Here is a 12,215-nt window from a genome sequence, read left to right on the forward strand (position 1 = left end):
AGTGTTACCCTTAGATCTTTATTTAGCCTATAGCCTATATCTTTGTCTCTTGAACGAAAACACGTTTTGCTGTAGCGTAGCTATAGGTGGCAGAACCAACTTCCGCTGATTTATAACCAGCATTCATTTTATATGGTCAAATATTTAGGCATTTACCAATCGAAATCATAATTAGATTTTTAAATATGCCGCTCAGCGCGTCAGCGCGGTGCGCCCCAGCCCATCTGACAGTGATCCAGCCGTGTTTCGATGAGGCAGAGGCGCGCACTTGCCTGTGTTGACACTGGACGGAAATGCGGCGATGCTCTTGCGTGTGAAAGCGTTTGCAGTGCTCTCTAAGCAGCTACGGACATATTTCGCCTCGAATGAGAGATTGGGAAGAGGAGGAAGTGCGACCATCATCAGAGGAAAAAAACGCTATCTTTTGGTCCATCGCGTCTGTTCGGTGGCAGCGGCCCGTCGATTGTCAGAGGAAGCCGGGGGCTGAATTGGAAACGTCGCAGGGATGTGCTGGTGAGTCGGCTGGTGCTGTAGAGATTGTGTGCAGCCTATAATAAAAATCAGGGAATTTTTGTGGCCGACGGGTAGCCAGTGATCCGGCCGAATAAATGACACATTCTCTTATTTAGTCACGTAAATATTGTAACAAGCTTGTATAGGCCTGACGATAGATGTTGATTGGCGCTGTTTCTGCTCTGCTGTGATTTATTTTTTTAAATGGCAATGGATGATTGTTTCCTGTCTACGAACAATTCAACATCAGCTCCAATGATGAGGCCACAAGGCTGTTCTATACAGCGTGTAATTATTTGGACAAACAGGGAACTGTGATGTTGGATTAATTTGATCTGCAGGCATCAGCGTCTCTTCCATATAAGCCCCATGGAAAATGTCACAGCTGAAAATAAGCCATTCTAAATAAAGAAGCAAACATGACATTTGTTTGTAGCTGCTTGTCATTCCCCTGCTTATATATAGCTTACAGTAGACAGTAGTACAGAGACCAATCTGCTCCTGCATTGTTACTCACTCTTTTTATTACAGAAAGCTTGATGATGAAAGGAGGACGAGGAGGAGAGAGGTGGAGTGAGCCCTTCCTGGCCCAGGACAGGTTTTAATTAGACACTCGCAAAAGCAGGTACCTTACATCTATGATGATGTTATGAAATAATAATAATAATAATAATAAGCAATATATGTAATAAACCAACAATATTTTTCTTCTTCCTTTTCAGTGCCTGTCTGTGGTCAGGAGGTGATGGCAGTGTTGACTGAGCTTCACCACCACTATTACCCATTCCTACAGATAGACACTCCCCTCCAGCACGCCTGAGCCTGCACTCAGCGCTGCCTCCTTCCCCTCCTCTCCTTCTGCATCTATTCACCCCAGGTTTGAATTTCACTGTACATCTACAATCTTACTTTATTATGGCGTGCTACGGACGCTCTCTGGACTCCCCGTGCACACTAGCCTTGCTGGTGGGCTTCCAGTTTGCCTTTGTTCTCTATTTCTCCCTTGGGGGCTTCAGAGGCCTGGTGTCTGTCCTGGTGCACACCACAGAGCCGGAGTTTGATTACTCTCGACCTCACGACGTCTATACCAACCTCAGTCATCTGGGAGTACCGCCTCCCCCGCCTCGCAACTCTGGCACTGGACCCCCTGCCACAGGACCACCACTGAGAGACTGCCAGATCCCTTCCCCACTGCTGGGTGAGAGAGTGAGAGGGGTTAAATGTGTGCTGTTATATTTAATAAATGAATACACAGAAAACATGCACAGTGAACAATTGTATGGTATTCTAAGCAATCAGTATCACTTTTAACCATAGGTGTAGATTTGGGGGGAATGCAGGGGATATGTCCCCCCAATATTTAGAAGACGTAGATTTGTCCCCCTCAAAAAATATGAAAGACAACCCACTCACTAAAAGAGGTAAAAATAACCGTTCAGGGGGCTTAAAACATATACAGAAAACAAGAAGTGTATCTACAGGAGCATGAAAAAACAAAGATGTGATTTCTTGTGTTTTCATGTCTTTTATGTAGAACTTAACTTCTGGTTTTAACAAGGTTTCATTCTCTAACAGATTTGTTGTTGAGATATACATGATTCCTAAAAAAAACATCCTGAAACACGATTGATGTTTTGAATATGCAGACAGTTTTGTATAATTGGCTACAGGAAAAAAATAGGGCTGTCAGCGTTAACGTGTTAATCGCAATGCGATTAAGGGCCGACGCGATGCGATTCATTTTTTTTAATCGCATTAATCGCATGCCAGCATTTATTAATTTATTTTACACTTCACTCGGCTTTGTGTCGTGCCTAACAGGCTACTATTTTGACCCTTTGCAGCACCGTTACTTATCATCAAGCTGCCACTTCCTCGTAACACATCCTCCTGCTGCAGGCTGCAGGCATGATAGAGAAAGACAGCAGCAATGAAATCCTGAATGGAGCTTTTTATTTTCCAAAACTCCCGGACGGATCGTAGACAAGTCGAAAGCTATATGCACATTGTGTAAAGCCGAATTAAAATATCACCGAAGCACGTCAAGCTTGAGCTACCACCTACGGAGCTAAGCATAGTAGTACAGTTAACGTGATGCTACCCGCTAGCATGCTACCCACTCAGGCAAAGCAGTATTTTGGAGAGTGCTACTTGCCGACCAAAAAATTACTACAGCTCTTGCGAAACGGGTGGCAACTAACTGCAGACCTGTCAGCATCGTAGAGGACTCGGGTCTTAAAGACGTACTACGGTTGGCATGTTCTGACCTGTCTCGTTGCCGTCGAGGGGGACAGTAGTTTTCACGGACACACAGCCTGTATGACACGGAGAAAGACGCCCAACTGGAACAGCTGCAAGGTGCTGCAAACACTGTCTCATTAACCGGTGATCACTGGACGTCAGTGAGTAATCAACATTATTTAGGAGTAGGGCTGTCAAACGATTAATTTTTTTTAATCGCGATTAATCGCTGAATTTCTATAGTTAATCGCATATTTTATCACATGATTAAAATTCTTTTGCATTTCAGAACAGTTTTTAAGTACATTTTAACAATCGAAAGCAATTTTTACCAGTGTATCTTGATTGGGAATCAAATGAATGCAAAGAAAGTTACTTTATGAACTTTACTTTAAGATTTGTATTTGTTATTATTTATTTACTGTAAACAAAAGAAAAATGTGTGAATCTGTCATTATTGCACAATTCCTCCAAGTATCTAACTAAAAAACTAAAAATCCCTATCCTTACTAGAGTCAATATAGTGTTTAGTAACTCCTAAATAATGTTGATTACTCACTGACGTTCAGTGATCACCGGTTAATGAGACAGTGTTTGCAGCACCTTGCAGCTGTTCCAGTTGGGCGTCTTTCTCCGTGTCATACAGGCTGTGTGTCCGTGAAAACTACTGTCCCCCTCGACGGCAACGAGACAGGTCAGAACATGCCAACCATAGTACTTCTTTAAGACCTGAGTCCTCTACGATGCTGACAGGTCTGCAGTTAGTTGCCACCTGTTTCGCAAGAGCTGTAGTAACTTTTTGGGATTTGGTTTCATCCACAGGTCGGCAAGTAGCACTCTCCAAAATAGTGCTTTGCCTGAGTGGGTAGCATGCTAGCGGGTAGTATCACGTTAACTGTACTACTATGCTTAGCTCCGTAGGTGGTAGCTCAAGCTTGACATGCTTCGGTGACATTTTAATTCGGCTTTACACAATGTGCATATGGCTTTCGACTTGTCTACGATCCGTCCGGGAGTTTTGGAAAATAAAAAGCGCCATTCAGGATTTCATTGCTGCTGTCTTTCTCCATCATGCGTGGCATCTTGATGATAAGTAACGGTGCTGCAAAGGGTCAAAATAGTAGCCTGTTAGGCACGACGCAAGGCCGAGTGAAGTGTAAAATAAATTAATAAATGCCGGCATGCGATTAAAAAAAATTAAACGCATCGCGTCGGCCCTTAATCACATCGCGATTAACGCGTTAACGCTGACAGCCCTATTTAGGAGTTACTAAACACTATATTGACTCTAGTAAGGATATGGATTTTTAGTTTTTTAGTTAGGTACTTGGAGGAATTGTGCAATAATGACAGATTTTTCACACATTTTTCTTTTGTTTACAGTAAAAAAATAATTACAAATCTTAAAATCAAGTTCATAAAGTAACTTTCTTTGCATTTATTTCTGGTAAAAATTGCTTTCGATTGTTAATATGTACTTAAAAACTGTTCTGAAATGCAAAATAATAGAATTTTAATCATGTGATAAAATATGCGATTAATCGTGATTAACTACAGAAATTCAGCGCTTAATCGCGATTAAAGAAATTAATCGTTTGATAGCCCTAGAAAAAAATAATTTCCTTTTTACATAAATAAAGACCTTTGCACCATAAATTGTTGCAAACAAATTCACCAGAAGGCAGGAAATGAAGTGTTTGATGCTTAAAATGTGTCTGGGACCCCCAGACCCCTGGTTATAATGTGTCTCCCCCAATGTTGAAACAAAACATACACCCTTGCTTTTACACTTTTTTCCTTTCCTTTCCTCCAGTCGGGCCTGTGTCTGTCCATCTTTCCTCTCCTCTGTCTATGGAGGAGATCAGACAGAGGAACCCGTTAGTGTCGCCAGGTGGACGCTACCGACCTCCAGACTGTGAGCCCCGCCACCACACGGCCATAGTGGTACCATACCGGAACCGGCAGACCCACCTCCGTGCCCTCCTCTACCACCTCCACCCCTTCCTGCAAAGACAGCAGATCCACTACAGCATCTATATAGTACAGCAGGTCAGGCTATGTGTGTGCGTGTGCGTGTGCGCGTGCGTGTGCGTGTGCGTTACTACTGTTACTATCAGTATGTTAATAAATAGCTTGCACTGTCTCTCTCAATGAGAAAATGCACACTGCTGTGCTGTTGTAATCTGGTCAGTACATTATTAGTATCATACTGGGTCAAGGCTGATGTGTTATATGTGTAAATATTTCTGACATAATAGTAGCATTATGTAATATTAGTGTTACCGGTGTAACAATAACACTGTGGTATATTACTGATGTATTATGTATTATTACATAATACTGGTGTAATATCAGTATATTATTATATTATATATATTATATTATATATGTCGTAATATGGGGTACCACTAGTGTAATATTTGTGTTGCTCTGATGTGGTTTACCACTGTGTAATACTGGCATATTACTGATGTAATGTATTATTGTATTATAGATGTAATCCCAGTGTAATGCTGGTGTACAGTATAACCAGTATATTACCTGTGTTAAATTGGTTTATTACAAATATATGAATCAAGCGATGCAAACATATGATTTAAAAGGTCAGTTCACACAAATAAAACATACCCAAACATCTTCTTACTTATCTCACATATCCATGAACATAGTTTTGGTTTAGTTTTTTCAGATATATGTCTCTGAGATTCACACATCTGCCCCAATACAATGGATGTAAATGATATTTGTTTTGACGTGCACACAGTTTAGAAAAATGAACAGCACAATATCTTTCCAGATATGTGCTATGTCTGTGGTGTCCTGGTTACTCTGTATAATTCACTGGAAAAAAATGTCAACAGTTTTCACTGGAGCTACTTTCTATTTAAGAAACAGGGAGTCTCTGAGACAGGTGTCTCAAAACCTGGGCTACAATTTAGCTGAACTGTAACAATAGCAACATAGTGTGAGATTATACTCACACATTGTGCTCTCTCTGCTATATTTGTTTTTGGCTTAAAACATTCATCTGTTCTCCTCATCTGTTTCTGATTTCAGTGGGGGAACAGTACTTTTAACCGAGCCAAGTTGCTGAATGTTGGGGTGCGGGAGGCACTCAGAGATGAAGACTGGAGCTGCATCTTCCTGCACGATGTTGACCTGCTGCCCGAGAATGACCATAACACTTACACCTGCCACAAACAGTTCCCCACACACCTGTCCGTGGCCATGGACAAGTTCAAATACAGGTAGAAGCACAATGTGTGTGTTGCGTGCATGCATGCGTGCGTGGATGGACTTCTATATAAATGTATTGTGCTGAAACATTATTTTCAAGATTGTACATTGGCGATGTGACCCTCCCAGGCTGCCGTACCCACAGTATTTTGGTGGGGTTTCTGCAGTGACCCCAGACCAGTACATGAAGATGAATGGCTTCCCTAACCAGTACTGGGGCTGGGGCGGAGAGGATGATGACATTGCTGCCAGGTGAGGAAGCGAGTGAATGGGGCAGAGGTCCACATCTTGCATGAAAGAGTGAACTGTAAACTATGCATGTTGACACGGTGTGTGCACCGGTGTTCAGCATCAGAACTACATGCACAGCCATTTCAGCCCCTCCACTTTGTTATCTTTTGCACTACTCATTGCTTTTTTTCTTATGTTTACAGTTTCTGTGCCACATGTTTTCCTTTTCTTTGACTTTTATTTTATGTGTCCTAACATCATCTTTCATCTTCACATCCCTTCCCACTGCTGTGGCTTTGCTGTGTGTCTCTTGGAGTGGGCTCAGTGAGTATGTATGCATGGACTAGCTCGCAGATTTGGGCTGGGCTGCATGCTTGAGAGTTTTCAGGCAGTTTTCATCTCATTTCTATGCTGCGGTCCCCTCTCTCCACTCTCTGGCTCTTCTACCATTTGCTAATCTGTTATGAGAACCAGAAAATAAAACAAGCTTGCATTAATTATTACATAAAGCTAAACTACAAGAATATTTCTCCCTTAGTTTTTGGAACCTTTTGTGCATGATGTTAAACTTAAAATATATCATGTACTGCCCATTCAAAACATTAGTTACACCATGTTTTGATTGACTTAGATAACTGGGGCGGCACACAAGCACCAGAGATGGAAAAAGGGAACCACGGTGTTTTCCAACGCCAATAGACCACGAAAGTATGTTACTCTCATACCCACCCACAATTCTATGTTTGTTTTCCTTTTTTTCTGCTTTTAAATGTATCCTTAGAGACTAGATGTACTTAGGTTGAGTATTGCTTTGAGTGATAGAAAATAGTATGGATAGTAAAGTGCCACGCTTTGTTGATGTAATATTATTCCAGTTCTATGCCTGTGAATGAGAATCTGCTGTTCCTGTTATCCAGAGTTCGTCTGTCTGGCATGAAGATCATGCGCCCTCCAGTGGCCATTGGTCATTACAAAATGATCAAGCATAAAGGAGACAGAGGCAATGAACAAAACCCACGCAGGTACAGATGGACACACTCGCAGACACACACAAAAATTATGTAGGGATATTTTCTTCTTTGGTTTAATTTTGCCGGTGATTGGGTTGTTTATGAACTATGAAACAATAATTTCAAATACACTTTTTGCACTTATATTGGTCCTGGCTTGATCCCCATAATGGGAGACAGGCGTGAGAATCATACTGTCTTCCCCTTTTTGTCCCAACCTGTCCAGTGTCCATCCTTTCACATTTTGAGTTTTTACAATAATGGTTGTTTAATTTTTTTTTGTTGACATTTTGTTTTGTGTGGGGTTGGCATTTTCCTTTCGCTTGCCCTGTTGTGCCAACAATTTCTATTGCCACGTGTGCTTGTTTGTTTTGTAGATTTAAAAAAAAAAAAAAAAAAAAATGTCTTGCCCATAATGCTTCAGAAAGATTTTCTTGATTATAAAAACTAGCTCCCTCAAATCAGCTGTAGTGCCACAAGTAATATTCACATGTATTGTATGAATATTTCTCTAACATAATAAAAACAAACATTGTTCCTTGATGTCAGAACCAGTTTATTACCTTTATGGATAAGTGGGAAACAGAGGGAAACAGCTAGCCTGGCTCTGTCCGAAAGTAAGAAAATCTGCCTACCAGCACCTCACTAATTAACACGTTATATCTCTTTTGTTTAATCCGTACAAAACCATTTTTTTTTTTTTTAACCTTAGGCCAGGCCAGCTGTGTACCTTTGCCTCCAGTCTTTATGCTAAGCTAAGCTAACTATTTCCTGGCTGTAACTTCTATTTAGCACACAGACATGAGAGTGGCTTTAAACTTCTAATCTAATTCTATGCAAGAAAGAAAATGAAAAGATTTCCCAGAATCAGAAAAGGATTTTTTGCCAAGTAAGTAAACCTTACAAGTAATCTACCTTGGTGGATGGTGCATACATAAACATATTAAACATATTAATAGGAAATAAACAATAAATCCAGAAACAAATATGTACAATATAACTGTTTAACATTAAAGGAACACGCCGACTTATTGGGACTTTGTCTTATTCACCGTATCCCCCAGAGTTAGATAAGTCTATACATACCCTTCTCATCTCCGTGCGTGTCGTAACTCTGTCTGACGCACCCACTGCTAGCCTAGTTTAGGGCGAACTCTCTGCTCCTCACCACGGGCCTTTCTGAGAATAGTTCCCAGTATGTATACGGTTACAAGATGGCTGTGTCTCATGTGACCTTGTTATTTGTACACGCTGTGACTATACAAATCACAACATGTAAATAGGAAAATGTTGGCGTTATTTTGTCACTTATTGGGAGCAGTAGGCTAGATGGAGCCAGTTACCTCCAGGATCTGTGCTAAACTAGACTAGCAGTGGGTGCATCAGACAGAGTTACGACACGCACGGAGATGAGAAGAGTATGTATAGACTTATCTAACTCTGGGGGATACGGTGAATAAGTCCCAATAAGTCGGTGTGTTCCTTTAAGAAAAGAAAGACTGTAATGTTTAGTGCAGGATGTGTAAAAATGTTGAGGGATGTGCAAGAGTTCAGGATATATAGTATCTGCAGAGGACAGGCACACACACACACACACACACACACACACACACACACACACACACACACACACACACACACACACACAAAGAGAGGGAGATAAAAAAACCTGTGATATTATGTATGTTTTTCTAGATTTGACCTTCTGAAAAGGACCAGACTCAACTGGCGCTCTGACGGCCTCAACTCTCTGACCTACGAGCTCCTTTCCAGAGAGCTGGAGCCTCTCTACACCAACCTCACAGTCGACATTGGGGAAGACCCCCGTCTGCCCCAGGGGAAAGTACCCTCCCCTGTAAAAACAACAACCCCTGTCAACCAACGTAGCACCGGCAAGACCGGGGGCACAGCCAAACAGGAGAAGAGGCAAGAGAGCAAAGTGGCAAATATGACTGTGGCCAAGCCGGCTGGTGAACCTGCCCAGTCAAAGGCAGCAAATCAAACAACACAGGAGAAGACAGGTGTGGTGAAATAGGATGAGGTGTATAATAAAAGACTGCATCACATCTGTAGCATAAAGTGGCTTCCACCCTTCATTTGGATCTGAAAGACAATATGGAGGAAAGCAGTTTAGATCTGTTCTGTTGTGGGACATGAAGTACACCAGATTTCTGTGCTCAGTGCAGGTTAGGGATAGTTATGCAATAAATCAAATGAAGAAGCCTCTTTTGTCTACAGGCGTGTATTCAGGAACACGACTGAGTCACCTCATGGTTTATCATCCACTGAATGTGACTCTGGCCCGTGGGACTGACACGAGTTATTTGGAGCCAAGAGAATAACGGTGAACAACTCAGTTGTATCCACGTAGAGGTCCAAAACAAACTAAATGAAAATAAGACAGCTACTATATAAATCTCTGCTCTTTTCCAGACATTGCAAGTCGTAAGCAACCCATTTGCTGCCAGCAGACCTGCAGCTTCATCCAGTTTGCTCCCAAAAAACTGCTGCTGTCAGTCCGCCCCACTACACGGTGGGTTTGTGTTTCTGTGCCTTCTCTCTTATATGCGCATTTTATAGACTGGTATAGTTGCTTTTAGACGCTGACCTGGGGTTAATTTTACTCCTCGCAGGTAAATGTTAGAAAGCAGTGAGGCAAAAGCTGATCCTAGATCCTGACAAATGATTTGTTCAAGGACTGCCGTTTTATATTTGTGTGCATTGATCAAGCGCTGACCAATTCCATAGTTATCAGACAATTCTAGAGTTTATATTTATATGGAGAGACTTCTTTATTTGTTTATTAATTTGTTTTACTCTCCCTTCAATACAGTCTGGTGCCTCTCTCTCTCTCTCTCTCTCTGACATTTAGTTCGTAGACAATCAAATCATATGGGACGATAACTCTGTGTCCAACCACATAACAAAATGAGGAAATATTATCATGACTATCTTTACACCTGTCAGATAAACATAGACTTGGCATGATAGTTGTTGTCTAGTTTGACTATACTCTTGATACATGGATAGACCTATGCTTCTGATATTATCTGTCATTTTATTATTTTTCTTTTAGATTAGTCAGGTATGGGAAAAAAGCAAATTTGCAGACAATATTGTAGGCACATGACTACACATTTACCAGTTTCAGATTGTATTTTAATAATAAAAACGGTCATAGTAACGATAAAGCACTGTGTATAGATGTAGGTCAGCTTTTACCTAGAAGGCCTGACACCTTCACAGAGGGTCTCGGTATATTATAAAAGACCATGGTGCATCTAAAAGCTATAAATGAGTGTCTGCCACTTGTCTGTCTTTATTCGCTAGAGTGAAGCTTTTGTATCTTGAAGGAAAGGAGACAAGGAAGATAAATAATTTTATTCTGAGGGCTGACAAATCGTGTTCGTCATTTATGTTGACAGATCAATTATCATCTACTTTACATCTCTCAGACATTCCGTTTTTTCATAACCATTTGGAATGTATTATTTTGAGTTGGGGAGTTTATCAGGAGAGCTTAGTTAGTTTTTTGGACATGGACTTGAATCTGATCACTCGTAGGATTTCTTGCTGCTATTTGACTAGGGGAATGGTTAACTGTATGATTAATCAGCTTGAAAAAAAAAGACATATTGTAACACTAATGTTCTGGTGTGAAGTTTTATCATTCTCACAAGTAGTGTATTACTTCTGCTAATTTGAATGTATTTAATTAATTCATTTATTTATTTATTGAGTCACTGATAGAGCTCAATGCACAGACTTCTAAAGTGCGTATTTAGTGTTAGCTTCTTCATTATAGAGCAGATTATTATTCTTTTATATTATGGCTCCACATTTCTTGTGTTAACATCGTGCCTCATGAAATATGCCCATATTCCTGAAAGACAGAAGGAATACTGCTGGGTTATATGTGAGCACCATCAAGTGGCACAGTGTGGCATAGCTCCAGCCATGAGGAACCAAGGACTGAATGAAACTGCAGTGTTGTGACAAGAATGTTAATCATTAATGTTGGCCATTCACAGCTTTCAGCCAATCAAATCTTTGCATTGCACTGTGTGCAGGGTTTCTCGTTTGCGTAGTATCACATGATCGATCCTTCTAGCTTAAAGGTGTAAAGCAACTTTCTAAATTTGACTGGTTTACGGAACTTACATGGTGGCTGGTAGTGTTAATGAATGGATATAGTTTTATTGAAGGAATCTGTTTATTTATGATACAATATTACCTGTTTTAAACAAAGAGTGCTGTACAAACCGGTTGTCTTGACAGAGTACATTGAGAGATAATAAAGCCCAATTTCTTAGCTTTATATAGTAGTTTAGTTGCATATCAATAGATAATATATCCTCCATATATCATATTGCCGCGGACAATGCCTGTATGACATGAAGCAGTGACACACTGAAAGCTTTTAAGGACGTTATGTAATCTCAGCAGATTAATTAACATACTGTGTGCTTACCTGGAGATTGTTCTATATTTATTAAATAGGCTAGTTTTTATAAAGGATGTTTTCGCATTAGTGTTGGAAATATATACTGTGTAGTTGAATGCAAATTCAGTAGACAGGATTGGGACTTCATGGCAACATTTTTTGTATTTTAAAGAGTTCATTTAATCATGAGTTCATTCTGTGATTGCCGAAAGATGGGATGTTTATGTATTCGTGGCAAATGAGATGTAATTAGTACATTACATGGTATTTGCATTATGTGATCATACCTGTCGTTATCTTAGGTTGCCTTATTTACTGACCTTGTCTTGTAGATGACAGATTATGTGTGTGTGTGTGTGTGTGTGTGTGTGTGTGTGTGTGTGTGTGTGTGTGTGTGTGTGTGTGTGTGTGTGCGTGTGCGTGTGCTTAGCGTAGAGAGCAAGGTCATCAAAAAGGGCAACAGAAGCAGTAAACTATAATGGACAGTGTTGTGACAGAAAGCAAATATGTATGCCAATAAAAACACATAATCAAAAAAA

General features: G+C 40.6%; 1 protein-coding gene across 1 annotated transcript; it reads left to right on the forward strand.

The window, feature by feature from the left end:
* Positions 1–217: 217 nt before the first annotated feature.
* Positions 218–12,215, forward strand: b4galt3 (UDP-Gal:betaGlcNAc beta 1,4- galactosyltransferase, polypeptide 3). The gene is made up of 9 exons (XM_031316697.2): positions 218–513; positions 1,045–1,138; positions 1,236–1,711; positions 4,568–4,803; positions 5,812–6,002; positions 6,121–6,243; positions 7,140–7,244; positions 8,928–9,253; positions 9,666–12,215. Exons 3-9 carry the CDS (start codon positions 1,429–1,431, stop codon positions 9,830–9,832), a joined length of 1,431 nt encoding a protein of 476 aa, XP_031172557.1. The 5' UTR covers positions 218–513; positions 1,045–1,138; positions 1,236–1,428; the 3' UTR covers positions 9,833–12,215.

The sequence above is a fragment of the Sander lucioperca genome, chromosome 12 (genome assembly GCF_008315115.2).
Source record: "Sander lucioperca isolate FBNREF2018 chromosome 12, SLUC_FBN_1.2, whole genome shotgun sequence".
Lineage (NCBI taxonomy): Eukaryota > Metazoa > Chordata > Actinopteri > Perciformes > Percidae > Sander > Sander lucioperca.

Excerpts from the sequence above, each read along its gene's own strand:
- b4galt3 (XM_031316697.2), top strand. The coding sequence starts at position 1,429 with ATGGCGTGCTACGGACGCTCTCTGGACTCCCCGTGCACACTAGCCTTG. Across the intron at positions 6,003-6,120 it reads ATGGACAAGTTCAAATACAG|GCTGCCGTACCCACAGTATT; the intron begins GTAGAAGCACAA and ends TGACCCTCCCAG. Across the intron at positions 9,254-9,665 it reads AACAACACAGGAGAAGACAG|ACATTGCAAGTCGTAAGCAA; the intron begins GTGTGGTGAAAT and ends GCTCTTTTCCAG.